At 37.9% G+C, this 23,060-nt stretch overlaps 3 protein-coding genes across 4 annotated transcripts; 2 read left to right on the forward strand and 1 right to left on the reverse strand.

Moving 5' to 3' along the window:
• Positions 1-286: 286 nt before the first annotated feature.
• LOC131325458 (cytochrome B5-like protein) lies at positions 287-3,527 on the reverse strand. The gene is made up of 6 exons (XM_058357738.1): positions 3,366-3,527; positions 3,043-3,157; positions 2,352-2,389; positions 1,017-1,094; positions 785-876; positions 287-494 (listed from the first exon to the last, which is right to left on the reverse strand). The coding sequence occupies exons 2-6, from the start codon at positions 3,119-3,121 to the stop codon at positions 425-427; spliced, it is 357 nt and encodes a 118-aa protein (XP_058213721.1). The 5' UTR covers positions 3,122-3,157; positions 3,366-3,527; the 3' UTR covers positions 287-424.
• Positions 3,528-4,373: 846 nt separating this feature from the next.
• Positions 4,374-11,143, forward strand: LOC131325451 (2-oxoglutarate-Fe(II) type oxidoreductase hxnY). Of its 2 annotated transcripts, XM_058357731.1 has the most exons (11): positions 4,374-4,763; positions 5,011-5,206; positions 6,282-6,380; positions 6,611-6,662; positions 7,714-7,835; positions 7,920-8,020; positions 8,102-8,160; positions 8,563-8,619; positions 8,931-8,976; positions 10,187-10,266; positions 10,717-11,143. In XM_058357731.1, exons 1-11 carry the CDS (start codon positions 4,632-4,634, stop codon positions 10,796-10,798), a joined length of 1,026 nt encoding a protein of 341 aa, XP_058213714.1. In that variant the 5' UTR covers positions 4,374-4,631; the 3' UTR covers positions 10,799-11,143. The 2 variants fall into 2 exon arrangements, with proteins under 2 accessions (XP_058213714.1, XP_058213715.1); XM_058357732.1 differs by lacking the exon at positions 8,931-8,976 and having other exon boundaries at positions 4,540-4,763.
• Positions 11,144-20,514: 9,371 nt separating this feature from the next.
• Positions 20,515-22,827, forward strand: LOC131325459 (SKP1-like protein 1A). Its single transcript, XM_058357739.1, has 2 exons — positions 20,515-20,961; positions 22,503-22,827. The coding sequence occupies exons 1-2, from the start codon at positions 20,626-20,628 to the stop codon at positions 22,674-22,676; spliced, it is 510 nt and encodes a 169-aa protein (XP_058213722.1). The 5' UTR covers positions 20,515-20,625; the 3' UTR covers positions 22,677-22,827.
• Positions 22,828-23,060: the final 233 nt, after the last annotated feature.

Raw genomic sequence — 23,060 nt, forward strand, 5'->3', positions numbered from 1 at the left:
TGTCTAGTTTGTTGTGGTGCGCCGCACCATAGCTTCAGGTGGTATTTCCCTCAAACCCGTAAGCATCTCATTTTTCCATAGCTCTATCCAAAAGACGTTTGATAATGGCATACAAGTATCAAGGTTGAAAAGCATCCTATTGGATTTGCATAAGTTTTATCCCAGCAAGCAAAGAGTTCGGAATTTAGAGTTCTACTGAACAGACGAGTTGGGTCGACATCACTAGATGAATTGGACTCTGAAAAAATTGAAGTGCAAGGCGTATTAAAGATAAACAAATGGCAGATGACACCCAAGAAGAACATGATTTTCCTTGAATTGTTCAACTGTTAGGATACAAACTGATGGCAGATAGCGGCCATGAAGAATAAGACACTGGCAGAAAACTGTTCTACTGTTAAGATACAAACCAAAGTAGCAGTAATTAAATCTTCTCCAAATCTCCAATGTAAAAATCGTCAATCATATCAAAGACTCGGGTAGCATGCTGCGGACTGCACATGAACATACATCCAATAAATTATAAGCACAACACGAATGCAAAAGCTAAGGCAACGAAAGTTGAGAATTCTGAAAGCAGCCAGTATCAAGTTCTTGAGTGAATGATCTTGTGGCACAACTCAACTATAATGCATGCAATACAGCACTTGAAAGAAACATTTTATCTTGATTTGATAATAATTGTGAACAAAATCTGATGAAAGAATAAGCATCTTGCAGAACTGCAGCATAATATGTGGGAAAACTGAAAAGAAACACCAGTGTGATGGTAAAAGATACTTACCCATAAAACCCTTCAGTCGAATCATCTCCAGCATGTGCCAGGATGGCATCACCACCAGGGTGTTCCTCCACATATGAGGTAACATCATATACCTGTAGTCAGTTTGAAGATTGATGGAACATTCATGAGGAAGGGAAAAAAAACTGTGGGAATGTAAATACTGGACTGATTTTCTCAGTATCACTCGTTTTAACTTTTATATGACCGGGCAATCAATGAAATGTGATACAACCTTATCTTTGATGATGATCCAACAATCCGTCCGCTTGTTGTGGAAAGACACTTCAGCTTTGGCGTATAATTTGGATGCCTGAGCACAAAAGAGGTGAAAAAGGACATGAAAAACAGAACAACTAAATCCAGATTCCAGATATAATCATTTCCTAAAGACAATTGTTGGAGCTTGTCCCACATAGGATTATAGGTTAATCATAACCTCAAAAACTAGTATATGAGCCTGGGCGGCCTCTCCACTCATAGGCAATTGGTTTTGAGTTGTATGCTTTAACATAGCATCAGAAATAGGCTTTCGAAGGCTCTTGGACAACTTTGATTACCCCGTTGTTTGTGCCTTAAGCGCACCTTGTTTCGTTGTCAGTAGCAGTCCCCATGCAATGGATCTGTTATTTATCTCTCCACGTGTAAGTCAGGGTTGCACGGCGAAGGAGTGTTAGAGCTTGTCCTACATTGGTTAATTATGACCTCAAAAACTAGTATATGAGCCTGTGTGAGCTCTTCACTCATTGTCAATTAGTTTTGAGTTGGATACTTTAACAACAACCATCACATTAGTCAATACACCCGGTTACACCGAAATGATTGATGCCAGAAAAGTAAATAAGAGGCAAAACCATTATTTACAAGAGATTGCATCGCTTCGGAGTCAAAAGTAGAAGATAGCAGTCATAATCATTAGACTTGGCATTCTCTGATGATACAGGTTCAAACTGTGGTTTGGGCCGATTCTTGTACTCAAAGAAGTTAAACAACCACTCCAGAATCAACTTTGACTCATCAGTTTTTATTGTAAAAATCATCAGACAGTTTATAATTCCTAGTGTTTGAACGAATTGAAACTAGCAATCAGAATTGTGATTTCTAAGTTTTGTTGGTTAGTGGAAAGCCTGGGGAGTATTTTCACCTCAAACTAGTCTAACCCAATTTCACACATAAATCAGATTGACACTAGTCTGTTTTCAAAAACAAAAGGCAATCTAACGTCTTATAAACCACACTCACTTAAAGTTTCGTCATTATCTCCCCACCCTCACTTTAGAATGGCATTTCATAATGGTTTAGAATCATGTTAGCATTAACACAGTTCAATCTGATACTCTCAATCAAAATGTCTTTCCTACAATGCTTAGATGTTGATCATATTTAAGCAGCATCAAAACAGCCTTTTCCCAAAGTATACAACCCAGCCATTAACCAAACAAATTCTGTCTCCTAAAGAAAATCCCAAATGTCATGGGTTATCTAAGACCAAAGAACTCAAACACAAGCACAGAAAAGTTATTCACAAAAGAAAAGAGCTGGGTTAATGATCTTTTCATAAAAGTACTACCTTGGCGTTTGCATATAGCTGAGACTTTTTGCTAGGATCTGCACTTAACAGAATTTCACAAAATCAGACATTGAGTAGAAAGATATTACAATTCAGATCATACCATTACCATCTCTCATGCACCGAAATCGATGCTCCTAACTGGTGGTTGCAGTATTTTTTTTTCCGACACTCCAGGGATACAGGACATGCCGGACACATGCGGGGACATGTATAAGACACGCCACGTGGTGTATTCAATAAATTCAATTATCTTTTCGTAAGGGACACATTGGGGACATCCGTGTCTCAACTTGGACATGGATGGAAACATGACGGGGATTGATTCATAATATTTAAAGCTCATTTCAGAGGTATGATATTCGAAAACTCTAAGAAAAAGGGTACGAACAAATAAAATTTGACCAAATAAAACCGTTGTTTAACTTTTAAAAACACTAACAGTCATAAATATATTATTAGTTATGTTTGTCGCCGTATTGAATGTTCATATGTATAACAACAAAATATCTACGCTAATATACGACACATATTTTGCCATGTCCCTTGCCGTGCCCATGTTCCCATTATCTGGAGCTGTTGTGTCCTGTGGCCATATCTGTATCCGTGCTTCTTAGATTATTAACATCATCGAATCAGATTCGAAGGTATACAAGAATACAGTTAAACAAAGCAAAAGAATGAAGATTACCAGATTTAAGCTGCCGAGGGATCAAAAATAGAGCACCCAAAAGGACACCCAACAACACTGTCACAACTACTATCACCATATCCCTAAAGTGACCTCTCACTCTACTCCTTGCACACTAAATCAGAAGAAGAAGAAAAAACCTTAATTTAGACAAAATAAGTCCAAAAAAGTTCAGATTTGCACAGAAGTCACTTTATATAACTGAACATCACGTGGGTTAATCGCTCAGAAACTCATTCACTTATTTGGGTGTATATGTATAGGGTACCATAAGATGTAGATTTCTAAAGGCACATGCAAAAGAGAAGCTAACTGAGAGTTACCTCAAATGGGAGTTTGATTTCACGGCCAGAAATTTGATAGGAAACGCCGGCGACGGCTGGGTGCCTGGTTTCCCGATCCAAGATGGCAAGTTGCCGGAGAAGCCGCGAAGAGCAGGTGAGATTACGGAGCGAAGGATTTAAATTTATTTATGGTCTGTTTTGGAAGAACCCTGCTAACCACACATACAGATTGTGCACAGATTTTGTTGTGAGACCACCATGAATCCCACACAAATAATTCAATCCGCTCATTAGATGCAAAATATGTTTTCAATGATCTCCATAAAAAATCAGCTCAACCTAATACATATAGTTGCTTGATACAATCATTTAAATTTTTACTCAGATTTTCAGGTAATGGAAAGTTAAATGATTAGATCAAGTATCTATAAGTATTGGATTGAGCTAATTTTTTACGGAAACCCTTGAAAAAATATTTTACATTTAATGAACGGCTCAAATTGTTTATGTGGGATTCGTGATGGACCCCATAACAAAATCTGTGCATAATCTCTGTGGACAGATTTATCGGTTTTGGAAATAAGGAAAGTGGACCAGTGGAGGGTGGAAATGGGCCGGGTTGTATGTAGGGATCGCGTGCCCCGCCCCTGATTGGCGGGTTTTCAGGGAAACTTTGGGTACCGAGACGGGTTCGGGAAAAAATTACAAATTCGATCGGATTCAATTGGGTTGATATTATTCCGTCCCGAACCCAATCCAAGATATTTTTCTTATACTTACTCCGTATCACTTTAAATGTTCTTTATGAAAATTCATAAAATTTCAAACCTTTAAAAAACATATTTTTATACATTATTTTTTTAATATCTTGAACCAAATTAAAATGCTTATTGCGTTGTTTAATTTGGTGAAAGAAAATAAATATATAATGTATAGAAATAGGGTATTTTTTGTCTGATAATTATGAACCAGGTCCGACAACGACAACAATAGTCAGGGTTGTAATAAAATCAAAGCTAAAAATAGGACTGCACTCTAATTTTCTATTTACGCGAAGCGACGGTTGGCTTCGGCAGAGAGAAAGGACACGGTTACGTGACTCGCTCGCTGTTGTGGCGCCAAGAATGGCCAAAAGCGTCATTAGCAAACAGGCTTTTGTGAAAACGTGGCTCGCGCAGAGTTGACCGTAGTTTTTTGTGCAGCTGGAAATAATCGTCATCTATCTCAGAAGTAGAAAGAGGAGGAGAATTGGTTGCAATCGGAAATCATCATCGTTATCGGAAATTCAGAAGCAGTAGAAAGAAAATGGAGAATTCGAAGGAGAATAGCAGGCCTTCTCTTGACGCTTCTGGAGCTTTGGAAAATAGGGTATCTTCACTCAACTGTATCGATCTCTCCAGCCCTCACATTCACAACTCTGTTTCTCTACTCAAACAGGTCTCTCTCTCTCTCTCTCGCTATATACATAGATATCACAATCTTTGTACTAAAATGCGCGTGTGCTGTCCAGACATCTTGCGTCACCAAAAAAAGAGGAAAAAAGAAGATCATTTGTCATTCCTTGCTGACGTATGATATCTTGATATGATAGTCGAATTTGAAGTAGTGTAGTATTTCGCTACTGGTTCTTCGGATTAAGTAGTTTCGAAGTCCCTGGATTATGATTTCTTCCTGTGTCCTCCAGGCGTGTTTGGATTCTGGATTTTTCTATGTGATCAATCATGGGATCAGTCAGGAGTTCATGGATGAGGTTTTTAACCAAGGCAGACGGTTTTTTGATCTACCTGTGAGTGAGAAAATGAAGCTCCTTAGGAACGAGAAACATCGAGGTTACACTCCCGTACTGGATGAACATTTGGATCCTGCCAATCAAAAACATGGTTTGTTCTACTATCTCCATCTCTGATGCTGTATTATACGCTTGTATCAAGCCTCAATGTAGCATTAGTTGTTGGTCTAATTTCAGAGCAACTTTGATGCTTGTTTTTGTTACTCAGTCTTGGGTAGAATTCAACTCCAAAAGCTAGCTATTGAATTGAGGGTGCCCTCGCGTTTCTATACTTCATAATTACTTTGGGTACCAGGTGATATGAGACTTTGCTTCATACCCTCTCTCATGTGCAACATGCTGCTCACTTAGCAGCACCTGCCACATGCATGCCAGAGACACACACCTTACCCATCTCTGTTACCTAACTCTGATACCATATTACATGGTCTTGGATAGAACTCAATCCCAAAAGCTAGCTATTGAAGTGAAGGTGCCCTCACGCTTATATACTTTATATTACTTTGGTACCCAAGCGATATTGGATTTCGCATCATAGTTTTGATATGAGTTTGACGTCTTTTGGAAAAATGGAAAGGCATGAGAACTAGTCCCTCCGTTCCTTTATGGCACTTATGGAATTCCAACTTTTTAAGGAGACATATAATGATGTAGCGAACCAGTTGGTAGCATAGCGGCGATTGTACTTCATATGAGTTGGTGTCCGAGCGACATAATTTTCGTTTTAGTATGAGTTGGTGTCTTTTGAAAAAATGGGAAGGCAGAAGCTAAATACTACTTCCTCCATTTCTTAACGGTAGCCCTTTAATTACTTTGGTTCACTCAATAGACAATTATAAAGGGATGAGTTTGGAAAAGTATCAAATTTACACTTGATTTTTCAAATAAGAGCTAATTGAGATGTGGATAACTCCTTATGTGGATGTATGCATTATGTGTATATGGGCGTTCGTACAAAATGCATGCTTGTTTGCATTGTCCACCTTCCTATCATGAGATGCCATCCACGTTCTTTTATTTTGTTGTGGATAACGTCGTCATTTTCTCCTTGCCCTTGATCCATTTCTCTACCTTTGTTTTTGTGTAGATAGTATACTCTTTCACTGCACAACATCCCATGTTTCAAGCTGACGCTAAATACTGATGATCCTGTTTCACGGGTGTAGGAGATTTCAAGGAGGGATATTATATTGGTGTTGAAGTACCTGAAAATGATCCTGACTGGCACAAGCCTTTTTATGGACCAAATATCTGGCCTACTGCTGGTAACTTACAGAAGTCATTTAAGTGTTGAGACACACTGACTTATCGTGAAAATATGTCTAATTCATCCTGTCCCACGATGCATCACACCACCCCCCCACACCCCCCACCCCCCCATGTGATTTCTTATCTTAGTATCTCTTGAAGCCTTCTAAGCATGTGGGGAGTCAAGTGTAATGGTACTTGTTTTATGAACTTTATTAACCTCTTTGAATTTTTGTCTGTTTCAAAGATATTTTGCCTGGATGGAGGGAAACTATGGAGAAATATCACTGTGAGGCATTGTAAGTTCTGTTAAGACTTTTTCTTATTAACATCAGATACTCTTGACAGATGTTCATTCTGCTTTATTTTTTACAAAGCATTATGACTCTTCATGAACCAAGTTGTATTTTCTTCTCTTATTTTGTATATATGAGCACCTATGTTGCATCATTTGGTTTCCTTATTGGTATCTTGTAAGAATAAGCACTGTTCCGTTTCAACAAATGTAAAAGGTATAATAAGAATACTCTGCCGGGATTTTAAATTATTGCATTACATCAATGCATTTTGGAAAGATGTGGACAGGAAGGAGTAGTTCCTACCAATTAAAGAATTCTGCATCAGCAGAGTTGTTATAAACTGGCAACCCGAGGGAATGTGAGCTGAGACCATGTGCTCAATAATGTAGGAGAAAAGTCATGCACTTTACCGTGTGGTCTTGATGCAGATGCTGAAGAGATTGATGGAAGAATTCTCCTTGTAACCCAGTAATGAAAGTATTCTACGTCCGTGAAGATTCATTGTTCTCATTAGGAGCTCGTCATCCCTGTAATTAAGCAAGCTCATCCCGTGGCATGAAGTTTTACGGTGATGAGTGATAATAATATTCTTTGGCTCTGGCGATTTATAGTCTCTTTTTGCTAGGAATTATTGTCGGTTATAGCCCTTGTGAATCCCAATTGTCAGGACTTCAGTTCTTGCGTGTTTTTCTGACGTGTGTAGGATCTTTATATTAGATTAGGAAGTGATATGTAGTCAGTGACTCAAAGGGGCATCAAATATGCTGCAAAACTTAGGAATAATAACAATGGATTGGAACGCAGGCACATTTATAAACACCACTGCTAAACTAAGACATGCATAAATAGCCGTTACATATGAAGTTATGCTGGTGTTGTTCTAAACTTCCATTTAAGATTTGTATCTTCTAGTCTGGCCATAGTTTGATGCTTTCAGTTTTTCTGAGTATTGTTTGTGTGGGTCTGAAGTCTGAGCTTTCGAATATAGTCTGTTGTGGGTTCTTATACCTCATTTTCCTTGTGTATCGTTGACGACTTTATGTGCTTACAGTAAGGTGGCAAAAGCAGTTGCGAGGATCATAGCTCTTGCACTTAACCTAGAAATTGACTATTTTGATCGACAAGAAATGCTTGGGAAGCCTATTGCAACATTGCGCCTGCTACATTATGAAGGTGAAATTCAAATTAAAGGTCATGGAAATGGAACTCTAATGAAATTATCACTCTTGTTGTGATGTGTGTTCTGTTATGTGTCAGGTAGAATTTCTGATCCTGTAAAGGGAATATTCGGAGCAGGTGCACACTCTGATTTTGGTTTTATAACGCTCTTGGCAACAGATGACAACTATGGGCTCCAAGTACTGATATGGCTCGATTTTGAATGTTATCCCTTCTATATTTGGTGGAAAAGATGTTTTAACCGTTTGTATTTATTGCAGATATGCAAGGATAAGGATGCTAAACCTCAACAATGGGAATTTGTAGCACCATTAAAAGGGTTAGTGAATAGAACCCAGAGATTTGTTTTCCTGAAAATGCAATTAAAATATCATTTTCAGTAGTAGTTCTTTCCAGTCCTTGACATACAAGTATGCCTCTTTGTGGTGCATTGTAAACTAGCTGCCTATGGAATGCATTGTTATGTTCAATAGATCATTCTGTTCTGTGTGTAGAAAAGCCACACATCATAATAGGGGACTATTGACAACTAAACTAGAAAACTGCAAGTGTCAGTTGCAGGTTACTCTTCTGTTGTTGATTGTAACTTTCATAGTTTTGAACAAAAGTTAAATGAAAGAGACCACATATTACGTTTAACTACCACAACTTGATGTAGAATGAGTCTTTTCCATTTAAATTGCATGGCCAACTGTGTTGATGATTGATATTCAACTTTCAGAGCATTTATAGTGAATCTTGCTGACATGCTGGAGCGCTGGAGCAACTGCACTTTCAGGTAATGCACATGTCTCACAGTTCCTATTTTTGCCCTGCCCCTTTAGAAAAAGTGCAGAATAAAAAAGATGGTTTAGGAGCTTTGTGACTACCACCCATAGATACTATGCTTTGTTAAGTTGTACCCAGTAGGGTAATTAAAATGAAATATGGGACGAGCATTTAGTGCACAGGCTCCACAACAACACATGCTAATTGCCACAACCATGATTCTTGATTTTGCTAGTAATCTTGCTTACATGCTTTGAGTGTGGGATTAGTATTTTATGACACTTAGGCTAATCTGTGCATTGGCTTGCTTAAATTTTGTAGGTCCACCTTGCATCGAGTATTGGGTAATGGTCAGGAGAGATATTCGGTAATGACCTTTCAGAAAAGTCTTTTGATTGTTCTTAATTGCATATCCCTCGTGGGATGTTGGTTATAATGTGGTTGGTTGTGATGAACATGGTGTGTTATACAATAGTTTTGCCTGATACTCAGAAAGGCTCGTTTCCAGATCTGGTGATTTTGGACACCATATAGAAATGACCACGCTCCAGTTTCCATTTGGTTTCATCATACATGAAACAGTCAACCCCTGCTTTCTGTTGTTTCTTGTTCCTTTTTTTTTTTTCCCTTCAGGGATGTTCAGGAAGGGTTCTGTTGCATTGTTGGAACTTGTTTGTAAACTCAAACCTGTTAACATGCCAAGTAATCGTCTTTTGGACTTGCAGTTTGTTTAATTGTTCATCATTTTTTATCGAAGTGAGGTAAAGGACAGTATGCTTAATATTTGGTGGCAGGATTGATTCTTGACTCCGACCATTTGGCTGAGGGTTCAGCTCTCTTTCCCCGCTCCTATTAAAACATGAAACCTGATGATGTTACCACTCTCAGAGTTTGGAGTGATGTTGTTACTGCTCTAAGAGTTTGGAGTCTGAAGTGCTCTTTTTTCTTGTTTTGTTTTTGCTCGACGAAAGTCAGCATTGTTAGTTGTATTTAGTGAGGTTTGAACCACTGTCAAATGCATGAGAGTACAGGGTGCCTACCACTTGGTTACCACTCTAATTGCGAGTCTGAAGACGTAGGACAAGGATTACCCACACCTAGCTAAAGGATTACCCGTGCTGCCATGTAAACGTCTTACATCGCAGCACAAGGTCAATTTCAGTGCAGACTTTTTTTCGATCTAAAAGCAATAATGGTCAATCTCCTATAACATTCATCGATTCTTGTAAGTTGTTGCCAATCGGGTGGAGTTTATTTCTCCAGTTGATAATTATGTATTTTTTAGATTTTCCAATCCTCTGTTGCTTCTGGGCAATTTGAGCTTTCTGAGATTATCATTACAGTATTATTTTCTGTGTGGTAAATACTTTCAGAGATTATTAACCAAGCCTGATACAAAGTTTCGAACTCCATATTAAGCTTTTAGTGTAAGCTCATTGCAATCTTGCCCACTATCATTGCATATTTACCTCGTGACTACATTTTCTTCCTTTTTCATTGTTATCGTGCACAATTTTCTGTATCTGAGAAAGGTTATGAACTTATGATCTTTGTGCTACCTCTTTTACCTGGGGCAGATCGCATACTTTGTTGATCCCAGTCATGATTGTCTTGTTGAATGCTTGCCCACTTGCCAGTCACAAGAGAACCCTCCCAAGTAAGTTTCAAAACTTCTACTAATGTATGGCCCCTTTGTTTGACGGGATATGAGCGTTGAATTGGACAATATGTTCATGGAGATCACATGTTCGGTTTTTAGTTAGAATTTTTACGACCTGGATTAAATACTGATCAGGTAAAATCCTACAAAGTGTGGAGAATGCGGTACCTTGTTGGCTGTGGTAATATTAATCTGATCACTTTTATCCCATGAAACTGCATATCCTCTAGGATTATATATTCCTCCATTATTAGTTCCGAGTTCCGTCAAACAAACTGGCCCTATAAGTATGCCCTCGAATCAGACATTGACAATTTGCAGTTGTTTAGAAGCACCAAAAAGAGACAATTGCAGTTCTGCACCTAGTGCCAATGGAAGTTCTCAAAGGGTGTACTTCCCCGTCTTTTTTTTGTGAAGTTTTACAGTTTACTGGTGCTTTTCTACCAGGTTTCCGCCGATCAAGTTTGAAACTTACATGCTCCAGCGATACAAGGATACGCATGCTGATCTCAATTCATACAACAAATGATACAGATACGCATGCCGATCTCAACTCATACAACAAATGATCCACCAAAATTGGTCATCGCGAATGCTGGAAGTTCCCCTTTGTTGTACAATACACTGAGGTTCTCTCCTTCCTGCCGCAATATATGTACAAACTGGTTCTCCTTGTTGAATAGTGGGAAAATGAGAGTTCACTGGATTGTTCTCTCTCTCTCTCTCTCTCTCTCTCTCTCTCTCATATGTACAACCATATGTTTAGGCAAGGTGGATCACTGTGCCTGCATGGAAAACAAATAATTTGGTTGCGTATATGCAACTATTTGGCATTGTGTTCAATGCTTTTAGCAATGGAACAACTGTTTTGTCAGTGACACAAGTTTTTCAAAACGTGACTAAGAACATTATTTCCACCTTAATTCTCGTCATGCTTCAAATAGTGCACTAGGATACTTCTACCTGAACTGATGCTGTGAAAGGTTACCAAAATAGATCCTAAGGTACTTTTCTCATTCCATAAGCAAACAGTCGCTAAGGTCGAACATACGGATGGAAATTTCACCAAAAACTCAACAGATACCCATACCAATCTGACCCTATGGGGGTGTCAATTTTTAATACACAGCAGCTTATTAAACCACAACTGTTGTGAAATACTATGATCTACGAGGAAGGTTGGTGAAAGATACACCATACAAGAAGGTAAAATTGACGCTATACATTACTACAAGCTGAAAAAGATCAATTAGCACCTCCCGAATGACCGACTCTTTACCTAGTAACAAGTTAACTCATATTAGTTACGAATTCAATGAATACTCAGGCACAAGGTTATAAAGCTAACAAGAAGCTAAATAATGTCTAACGGATACAAATATGTCCATGTCAATACCTAGAAGTGTCCTACAATAAGTGTGAAACTCAAACACCACCCAATTCTCCAAAAAGATAACATATTCCACAACCAATCTGTCTTAGAATGATCATAACATTTAATAGGTTTAGAACTAGTTCATGAGACCACTACCGTTAGAAAGTACACTTCCGGTACATAAATTTTGATATAAAGTTTGCTATAAACGGAGTCCGGGTGACAAAGATATACTAGTTCAATGTTACACAGCTAGCTGTACCCAAAATCACAAATTCTGCGGATCAGTCAACTTGCACGCAAAACTGATTTTGCCTATGAAAAATTAGGGTACAAGCCCTACATATTTGGAAAGATATATGAGTCTAGTTTCCAAATCAAAAACCGGTGCGCAAACCCGATACCCGAGCTAAAAGATATGACTGATTTTCCCAAGATGTGTCGGTGCCGCAAATACGAAATCCAGCAGAACAGTCAGTGATCGAAAATTCATTAAAAATTGAATACTTAATACTTTTTAGTAATTTCAACGCCAAAATATCACCAACTTATCAATGCTTTAGACTCATAAGAACCCATAAACAGGAGAATCGCTTAACTATAAAAAAATTGATGAAAAACTCAGCTCTGTATGTTGCCCAGATTTTCAGATTGCAGAGCAATTTTCTAAAAGTCACTATAAATTGAAGGTAAATTCCAATGCCACGAGCCTTTACACTAATGCCACGAGCATTTATTGCTCTGGTATGTAAAATGACTCTCTTATCCCCTTGTGGTCAAAGCTGTCAATCCATAACATTAGTTACCCAAACTACCCTTCCTTGAAGGAACAACCCTAATTGAATTACCCTTGGGTTTCTGATTTCTCGTGCTTTCCGACTGACTATTTTGTTTTGATAGTGGAATCCCTATTTTGTCTGATTGTGAGCAAAGTCAATTTTTTTAATTGAAAAAACTAAAACAAAAATTGTGCTTTTCTCCATAGCACACTTCAAATTTGAGTATTTTTTCTTTCTCAAAATCATTCTCACTGGTGAGTTGGTGACCCTAACTTTAATCTATCCATTTTTCCAGCTTTCATTTTTTTTTATTTTTTATGTTTCTAATAAACAAACACATGGTTCTCCATTTTAATTTTACTTCTTCTAAAAAAAAGATACTTTAAAAAAAATACTAAGCTGTAAAAAAAAAAAAAAAAAAAAACCTTCTCTCTTCATGTGGTTACCCAACAATAAAACCAAAACAATTGCTCTCCAGTACCAGTAGAAACATCATTCAAGAAATCACCATTCAAGCAAATTCCTTAATAATTGTCAATGTCTAATAAAGGTATAAAAAGTAAGGCCACTTCCTCACAGGAAAATGCCTTGTTTCTTCCACTTTCATCTGAATCCAGAATGAATCTAAAGAAGCATTGTAAAGTCCAAACTGGTACTTTATAGCCAAAACTGAAATCTATCATGTCACGTGGAGAGAAAATTGAAAACCATATGTTAAACAAAATGTGGTACATCCTTCACTTAAGCAACAGTATGTTGGCCAGAATTGAATGGGAAAGACACTTTTTATCTCCTGCGGCTGCAAAAGAAATGGTAAAAGTTGTGGCTCTAATTAGTTGAGATTATCTGTAAGACTTACCAATAATTCGTCCACTATGAAATAATAGAAAAAGAACTATCTTACCTCAAGTGGTCAATCCAACAAAAACCAGTCGAGTGAAAGTAGGAATTGGGCTTGTGTCGAGCACATTCATGGTGCTTTCATCATTGTCCAGATTAGCTGCATGAGTTGGATTCGATATATTCGCCTCCCATTTGCCTTTACATGTTCGACTATTATGACCAACACCTTTGCAAATGCTACACTTTCGTGTTGCATCCACAATCTCAAATTTTGATGCATTCCGCCTCGTAGAACTAGATTCCTTAACTTTCTTTGACCCCGATGGACGTCCTTATGTGGTAGAATATTTGGCTCAATAACCAACTGTAGTGATGGACTTACAAGTTGGGAAATTCTCTCTTGAGCACGTTCTCTTTGGCTTGCAGGCCACTCTCGGTATTTATTTTCTAACTCATGAACTAACTTTTTGAATTCTTGCCCATTCGACCTAGTTTATCCCCCAAGAAAAAGCAATCTTGTATCAATTCTCTATTGCGAGTGTATTGCATCAAGCGGTAACACCTTACCTTTCCAATCAATCATCTTATGTGCACAAGGAAGACCCATACTTGCCATGAAGTGTCCCGTACATGTTGATTTCATTGTACCATGCTTCAACATCTCATATTGATCGACTAGTTTCCGCAAAGCAAATGACGACACTTTGGTGATCAACTCCTTAAAGAAGTAATTATTGCAGTTGTGAGGTATTCGGATCCTCTCACTTGAGAGTTGAGTCGTTATCTCTTTAAATTCATTTTCAATTGCGAGGCATATCTTGTTCTTTACTTGATAGAGATCACCTGTTGAAACTTGTAAATATTTCTTCAATTTCCCATGAGCACCTTCTGCCCTCGAAGAAACACGATTTCCAAAATGAGCACAATTTTCAGTCCATGCATGCACAAATCGCTCTTTGAATGGAAGCCATGTCTTTCGAATATAACAGAGCACTTTTTCCTTATCCTTGTACAGTAGCTCAACTAATTTTCAAGCTTCATTGAATGCCTCCTCATCTTGAAAATCTATCACTTCATTCCAAGTAGACAAAAATGTGGTCCAATCATCTTGAGTGTCAAAGTAAGGCTTGCAATTTGCTAAAATATTTTTCTCAATATGCTACACACACAAAAGATTTGTAGTTGAAGGGAAAACAATTTTTATGGCATTCATCAAGGCCAATTCTCTATCTGATACAATAACAGAGGGATGGCAAGTGGGACCCAAGATCTTTCTAAAATTGTGCAAAGCCCAAATATAATCTCCTTCTCCCTCTTTCTCCAAAAAGGCAAAACAAGAGTAAAATGAATTGTTAAAACTTGAAACTCCAATTATGTCAAGTAGTGGCATCTTGTACTTATTTGTCTTATAGGTGCAATCCATCACGAAGACATTTGTGTAGCTTTTGGTTAATTTGCTTGAAGAAGGGTGTGCAAAAAATAGATGTGTCAAATGGCCATTTTGATCATATGCAACATCGAAAGTAAAATCACCTTGACAAAGCTCTTCAAACAATGCTTGGATCATAGTTCGTCCTGCCAAGTTGTCCTTTTGAATTTTCCCCTTCGTATTATAAATTGTTTTTGACACCGCTTGAAGCTTCGGATTGGATTGCATGTCTAAGTGAAGAAAGAATTTGGCGTGGTGGTATTCCCGATCTATTCATTTCTTCAATGCTCGTGATCTCTTTCTTTGACAAACGACGACAAGAGGGATGTCCGGACATGTCACTTGAGGGTTCATGATTATGTGAGCTATTTTTGACTTCATTAATCACCCACAAGCCATCATCTTGTCTCTTACAACAGAATTGAAAAGGACAATTTATGAGACGAGTTGCCGTTTTCCTTTGCCGTTTCTCTAAGGGAACATGCCACCCCGATCACAACCGATGGTAAGATATCTATCTTGTCTAGAGTTTTTGATAGATATTGCATATCCTTGCATTGAGAAAAACTCTCGAAGAGTATCGAGAAGTTCTTCCCGAGATTCGAATTTCCAACCAAATTGCTGAAGCATATCCTTCTGTTTGTTTTCTTGATTTTGCATGTCGATTTCGTGTTCATCAATCTGATCACTGGAACTTCCATGGATGCATTCAATTGGTTGTTCAATATCCATGGTTCAGTCACCAAATCTACATCATGAAAAAAATTGAGCAAAGATTGTGGCATTAAAAATTCATCAGAAAGCACTAACAGAAGGGGAAAAAAAGGGATAACCCTAAGCATAGCCTCAATAAAAATTAGTCCCTAAACATTCAAGGTTTTTTTATAAAAAAGAAAGAACATTAATTTTTGTTTATTACCGCATACAAAGTACACTAATGAAACACTAAACATATGCTCAACAATAGTAGTTTTTTTTTTTTTTTAGAGCTTGGTTGTCCGAGACAGTTTTCACACATCACAACTAATCTTTGGAGACCAATCTCACCGCCATTTGCGGGGGTCCCAATTAAAGGTAGAGTAAAACTCTATATGGACTGACCCCAGAATTTAATAGCATCTAATAGGTTTCGAACCAAAGATCTTAGAAGAGAATAAACCTCTAAGTCTCAAGTCTTGACCACAAGACCAATCCGTTGAGATTGGCTCGATCTCAACAATAGTAGTTCGTGAATAACGTAACAAAACTGTAAACATTTACTTTAGAAAAGCAATCCCTATGTATACAAGTACACAATGAATAAACAATACTAACCTTGAATGTATATACTCCAATGAATCTGGTGATCAAGTACAAACGGGAAGCGGATAAAAAAAAAAAAGAAGTACAAACGGGAAGAGACAAAACCTAAAGGAAAAAGGAAGATACAGGTTGCAGTTGAAAAGCACAGGAAATCAGAAGCCGAAAATGGGTAATCGAAGGGTTGTTCGTTTACAGAAGGATAGTTTGGGTAAAAAAAATTATGGGCCGACAGCTTTTGACAACAACAAGACAAAAGAGTCATTTTAGCTACCAGAACAATTAATGCTCGTGGCATTAGAGGCAGCCTAAATTGAATTCTTATTGGTTTCAAGTGATTCCAGCGGCAAACAAACAAGCCTCAAGTCTACTTTATTTCATAAGAAGGAACCAAGATTCAATTCTGAGTTTAAAAAGGCGAAAACCCCAAAAAATCGAGGCCTATTCTGCAGATTTTCTGGGTTTAAATAGCAGCCACAAGGCCCACAAAAATCATCCAAAATCCATCTCCAACAACTCAAATCACACCCAAATTAGCCCCAAACTAGTAAAGATTAAGAGCTATCTAAAACATGGAATTCAAGAGCAAATGCAAGACAAATTAGTTACCTCATTGAACTATGGACCAATCCAAGAGAATTCACCCCTAGCCTTCCCTCTCTCTTCTTTCCGCTTCTCTCTCTCTCTCTCTCTCTCTCTCTCTCTCTCTCTATATATATATATATATATCGGAGCGGTTCCGGAGACACCCAAAAAAACACCTCATAGTTCCCGATTAAATTTTGATGATCCGAGCCGCTCAATGTGATTTTAAGGGTACCTGCGAGAAATCAGCAAAAAAAATGACCAGAAAAGGCTTGATCCGAACAGTTTCAAACAGTTTTTTATTGAACGGTTCAAATAAAAACTGCTCAAATCAAGTCTTTTCCGGTCATTTTTTTTGCTAATTTCTCACGGGCACCCTTAAAATCACATTCTGCACACATTGAACGGTTCGGATCATAAAAATTTGATCGGAAACTATGAGATTGAGATTTGGGGTGTTTTTTTAGGTGTTTTTTTGGGTGTCTCCGGAACCGCCCCGATATACGGGACGGTTCAAGGGACACCACAAACACACATATACACATACATACATACACGTACAAGAGAGGGGAGAAATATCTCCTCCAAGATATTTGTAAACCTATAGAAAGATTATCGTGTGTAAGCGAGACATATTGTTAACTTATGTTCCAATCACAAATCACCCACAAGACCCTCTCAAGTTCTATTGTTTATGTTTTTTAACCCCCAAAACATATAGTTCAATTAAAAGTAATTGAAATACCGAAATATCTGAGATGGGTATTACAAATAATGTTGCTCAGACATCAACTCATATGAAGTACAATCGCGCGCTATGCTACCAACTGCTTCGCTGCATCATTATATGTGTACTTAAAAAGTTGGAATTCCATAAGCGCCTTTGAGGAACGGAGGGACCATTTCTCATGCCTTTCCATTTTTCCAAAAGACATCAAACTCATATCAAAACTGTGAACGGAAATCTTACATCGGTTGGATACCAAAGTAATATCTATTCTCTATTATAATATATAAAAGGAAGGAGCTTTTGGTGTAACCTGTTTGTGGACAAAATGGTAAGTTCACAATCCTACTCTTCAGCCACGTTGCTTATGAGAAACCATAACTGCCACTAAAAACAGTTTTCCCCAAAACTATATTCTTTCATCTTCACCGAAAGAATGGCGCTCCCAAAAAAAGCTTTCCTTTTTCACAGTTACTCTCTCTCTCTCTCTCTCTCTCTCTCTCTACATGCACACCCCTATATACATGCACCTATAATGACCATATACATATATTCTATAGGCGTTTTCCACAATGACAAAAATCTTAGTTATCAAAGAAATCCTCTAATGCTTATCCAATTCTACCGGGGCATACGCGATGCGTGTGTAAGTCGAGTTTTGATTAAAATTTGATCAAACAAACTATAAAAGTCAAATTGCACACGCATCGTGTGTGCTCCGGCCTCTAGTGAACTATATAAGCGTGATGACACCTTTACTTTAAAAACTAGCTTTTTGTATTGAGTTCTACCAAAGACAATTTAACATTGTATCAGAGCTAGGTATCAGAGATGGGTAGGGTGTGTGTCTTTGGTATGCATGTGGTAGGTGCTGCTGGTTGAGCATGCTGCACGTCAGAGATGGTGTGAGGCGAAGTCTCATATCACCTGGATACTAAAGTAATATGAAGTATAGAAGCGTGAGGACACCCTCAATTGAATAGCTAGCTTTTGGGGTTGAATTCTACTCAAGACCGTGTAACAAAAACAAGCATCATGTTGCTCCGAAATTAGACCTACAACTAGTGCTACATTGGGGCTTGATACAAGTGTATGATACAACATCAGAAAAGAAGATAGTAGAACAAACCATGTTTTTGATTGGCAGGATCCAAATGTTCATCCAGTACGGGAGTAGGCCTGTCAATGGACCGGATCTGATCCGAAAAATTCGATCCGGATCCGGATCCGAATCCGATAATATCAATCCGAGATCCGATAATCCAAATCTGATAATTCAAATACGGATTCGGATCGGATCGGATTAAATCTGTTATCAATCCGAATCCGAACTTTATTTTTTTAAATTTTTTAAATTTTTTTAAAAAAAAACAGTAAATTTTTAATTTTGAAAAAAAAATGTTTAAGAAGTTGTATTTTTATTTTTAGTTTTTTTAAGATCCGAATCCGATAATATCAATCCGAAATCCGATAATCCAAATCCGGTAATTCAAATACGGATTCGGATCGGATCGGATTAAATCCGTTATCAATCCGAATCCGAACTTTATTTTTTTAAATTTTTTAAATTTTTTTTAAAAAAACAGTAAATTTTTAATTTTGAAAAAAAAATGTTTAAGAAGTTGTATTTTTATTTTTACTTTTTTTTATAGATTTTTTTCGGAAAATATTTTTTTTTGAAAAAAAAAAAAATTTTTTTTTTGCTAAAATTTCTGAAGTAAAAAAAGTTTTCGGATTTTCGGATCGGATCCAAATTACCACTATCGGATTTGAGTCTTATCGGATCCGAATCGGATTTGGGTCTTATCGGATCCGAATCCGGCCCATTAACAGGCCTACACGGGAGTGTAACCTCGATGTTTCTCGTTCCCGAAGAAGCTTCATTTTCTCACTTACAAGTAGATCAAAAAACCTTCTGCTTTGGTTAAAAACCTCATCCATGAATTCCTGACTGATCCCATGATTGATCACATAGAAAAATCCAGAATCCAAACACGCCTGAAGGACCCAGAGGAAGAAATCATAATCAAGGAACTTCGAAACTACTTAATCTCCGAAAAATCCCGTTAACAGGAGATAAAAATAAAATAAAATTCCCGTTAACTAATTTTTTTAATTACAATTTGAATTAAGTTTTATATTTATCTAAATTTGTATATAAAAATTGAGAAATAAAATGTTCGATAATTCAAACTTTATGGATCCATAGTATATTTTTGAAAACGTTTTAAATATTATAACACCAAAAATTCATAACAAATATAGTATGAAGAAAGATCAAATTGATTATAATAAATTAGAAATTCAATTTTATATGAAACTTTCAAACAGATGCAATATTTTTTCCCCATGAATCATCAAAATACTTTTGTAATTTTAATAATAACTTGAAACCCATAATTCACAATACAAAATGTGAAAATTAAGAAGAGTGTGGAATTATCAAATTGCCCCTAGTATTTTTTTTTTTGATCCGCAATTGCCCCTAGTATTTACAAAGTGAAATTAAAAGCAAAGATAGCTTATCAATTTCACGTGAATACTAACGAAAAAAGAATGCACGAGAATAAAATTAAGAAGAATGTGAAAATTACAGTCCTAAAGAATTTGTATTTTTATCTCGGACAGGGGTGTAATCGAGCCCACAATTCAAAAAGCAAGAGGAGCTTTTAACAAGCTGAGCCTTTATTGAGCGAAGCTTGACTAATTTACACTACAAGCCCATATAAATTAGCCTAGATTTTTAGTGTCGGCCTAGGCTCGTTTAGCAAATGAGCCGGAAACTTGAACTCAAACTTGGCTGGATCACTAAATGGTTCCGGCCGAGGCATGAGCTGCTTATTTGTTTGCAGCCCTAAATGCTCGGCCTATCAAAAATTATTAATTGCTGAGATGAACGACTCGGATGATGCACCGCTTCATGGCCCAATTCGAAACTAGTGGGCCCATTCTGAATCGGAAAGTAATAAATCGGACCTTACCACCCACCGCCACATCTCTCTTATTTAAAATGACTCCCTTCCAGAATATTCTCAAATCTATAAATTAACGCGCACTTTTCTCTCTCCTCTTAGTCCTCTATGCTCGAACAAAGATATACTCATGCAAAAATCCAAACACAACAACTTATACAACCTCTCACATGCATGTGGGCTCCACACACACCACACACCACTACTGTGTGTGGAGCCCACATGCATGTGAGAGGTTGTATAAGTTGTTGTATTTGGATTATTGTGTGAGTATCATTTTTGCTCCTCAAATCATCTCACTTTCTCTCTCCTAGGGTTAGGGTTTTCAAGCACCGAAACCAGAAACCATGTCGACCCCAAAGAAGATCGTCCTGATATCCTCCGACGGCGAGACCTTCGAGGTCGAGGAGACCGTGGCCCTAGAGTCCCAGACCATCAAGCACCTGATCGAGGACGGCTGCGAGGACAAGACCATCCCCATCCCCAACGTCACCGGCAAGATTCTCGCCAAGGTCATCGAGTACTGCAGGAAGCACGCCAAGGCCTCTGGCGCCGGCAAGGCCGCCGCCGACGTCGACAAGGATGCGGCCCGCGAGGAAGCTCTCATGAAGCAGAAGGCTCTCATGAAGTGGGACGCCAATTTCGTCGACGTCGAGCAGCTCATGCTCTTCGATCTCATCTTGGTTTGATCTCTGTGCCGCCGCCTTCTTTTTTAGCGATTTCTCCATTTTTGATGTTTTATTGCAGTGTTCTGAAAGTTGGTCTAGTTGGCGCTAGGCGGGTTTGTGACGCCTAGATTAAAATTGTCCGAGTAGTTGGTTTTTAGACGTTTTGTTAGTTTGATTATGTGGTTTGTTTTGATTTGCGGTGCGGAGGCCCACCCCCTAGTTTTCGTTACGGATTTGTTATGTTGATGCATGTATTTATTGTGTATTTCTATTTGTGTACTCTGAGGGTGATTAGACAGGTTGTTTCTTCTATTTGGACTATTAGTTGATGTATGTGAGGAGAATGGCCTGTCTCAAAATCCCTGTTTTTGTGGTTTAGTCTGTTTAGATGATTTGGGAAACTTGGGCTGAATGTAGATTGTTCCAGAAATTGTCTGCTGTTCTTTAGGAATTTTGGAATGGTTTCTCAATTGTTAGATAATTGCACGCAGTAGAATAGTTTTGTTTAGAGAACCAAGTATAGTATAATGGGTTTTGTTCATCAGTTTGTTTAGCGAACCATTTATAGTAAAATTTCAAGCTGTATTCGCATTGAGGCTTTCTGGTTTCTTGGTCAAGGAAAGAGAACAAGAGCCCTCAGCTTATTCATGCAAAACACGATTGTTCTATGTTCTTTCTTCTATTCAAGCCTTAATAATGGATTGAGGTTTCGTTTTCTTTATATTGTTTGAATTCACCATAATTATAATTAAGATCAAACATTTATAACACATTTTGGATATGCGATTATTGGATACGTCATTGCATAAGTGGAATTTCAATTAAAAAATGATAGAGGGTGGGATATGTTTAGTTTTTGGAAGGAGACGAGATACACGTGCCGTATCATAAGGTTTTTCACTGAATTATCATGATTTGTTATGTCGTCGTGCACATTCTTATTATTGAACTGATAGCATTAGCTGTTTCTATTCTCGTTTGTCAATATATGGGGTTCTATTCTTGTTTGTGGATATTAGATATGGGGTTGGGTTGACTATAAGCCGACACTGTGTAGGCAATACTTTGTCATCTTCAGGAACTATTACTTTGTATAGCTGTTCTGTGTATTGCATAAAAGCGTTTCTGCAAAGAGTTAAGAAATGAATTTTGGTCCTCTATAAACAACTTGCATCAGGATGTTTATGCAGAGCATTTGCACATACTTTTATGGAGCACGTGTTGCTGCTGTCAGTACACGTTCGTTTTTCTAGGCATCCCAAATCGGTAGTCTGTTTCATGTGAATGTGTATGAGTGTCTACACATTTGCGCATACTAGCAAGTTTGTTTTATGCACTAACACATAGCTGTTCTAAAAGCGTTTCAGTGAATGTGTATGAGTCCCACGACTCCCATCTAGCTGCATGAATGGGCTTTATTTGACGATTTTCTGTGGATGAGGGTTCAGCCATATAATGTAAAGCTGCCTCTTGTCGCATTTACATGCATGTCTATCTGTGTATGTAAGACTACTTATTTTCTCACATCCTTTAGCTTGTTTAATCTTTCTTTTCAGGCGGCAAATTATCTGAACATCGAGAGCCTGCTAGATTTGACATGCCAGATGGTGGGGGGAATGATCAAGGGAAAGACTCCAGAGGAAATCCGCCAGACCTTTGACATCAAGAACGATTTCACTCCGGAGGAAGAACAGGAGGCTCGCAGTGAGAATGCTTGGGCATTCAAGTGAAACACCATAAGGGTTGGGCAAATATGTTAGCATCAGAGGATTTCCATCTTTTTGAAAGCTGCTTCGTACACATTTTGTTTATGTTAGTAGATATGCATATGGGATATAACAAATCTGAATCTGTTTTCTTATGAAGTTGAACATCTTTCCATTGGCCGTGGAGTTAAGATTCTTAAATTGTTTAGAGGTTTTGCACTTTTCTCTTCAGTTAATTACTGATAAGCACTCTCCCTCGTGTACGCAAGCCCGAAACCAAGTTATACTATGGGCATTGCTATAGCCAGTAAATGGGGAATGGGGCAAGCCTTCAATCTTCCCCAGTCCTATTTTGGAAATGGGAGTTTTCCGCCTTACTTTATTTAGGGATAGTGGTCTATATTTAGA

Source organism: Rhododendron vialii, chromosome 5a (assembly GCF_030253575.1).
Source record: "Rhododendron vialii isolate Sample 1 chromosome 5a, ASM3025357v1".
Taxonomy (NCBI): domain Eukaryota; kingdom Viridiplantae; phylum Streptophyta; class Magnoliopsida; order Ericales; family Ericaceae; genus Rhododendron; species Rhododendron vialii.

Excerpts from the sequence above, each read along its gene's own strand:
- LOC131325458 (XM_058357738.1), bottom strand. The coding sequence starts at position 3,121 with ATGGTGATAGTAGTTGTGACAGTGTTGTTGGGTGTCCTTTTGGGTGCT. Across the intron at positions 1,095-2,351 it reads AGCTATATGCAAACGCCAAG|GCATCCAAATTATACGCCAA; the intron begins GTAGTACTTTTA and ends TTTTGTGCTCAG. Across the intron at positions 877-1,016 it reads GGATCATCATCAAAGATAAG|GTATATGATGTTACCTCATA; the intron begins GTTGTATCACAT and ends AACTGACTACAG.
- LOC131325451 (XM_058357731.1), top strand. The coding sequence starts at position 4,632 with ATGGAGAATTCGAAGGAGAATAGCAGGCCTTCTCTTGACGCTTCTGGA. Across the intron at positions 8,021-8,101 it reads ATGACAACTATGGGCTCCAA|ATATGCAAGGATAAGGATGC; the intron begins GTACTGATATGG and ends TATTTATTGCAG. Across the intron at positions 8,977-10,186 it reads ATGGTCAGGAGAGATATTCG|ATCGCATACTTTGTTGATCC; the intron begins GTAATGACCTTT and ends TACCTGGGGCAG.
- LOC131325459 (XM_058357739.1), top strand. The coding sequence starts at position 20,626 with ATGTCGACCCCAAAGAAGATCGTCCTGATATCCTCCGACGGCGAGACC. Across the intron at positions 20,962-22,502 it reads TGCTCTTCGATCTCATCTTG|GCGGCAAATTATCTGAACAT; the intron begins GTTTGATCTCTG and ends CTTTCTTTTCAG.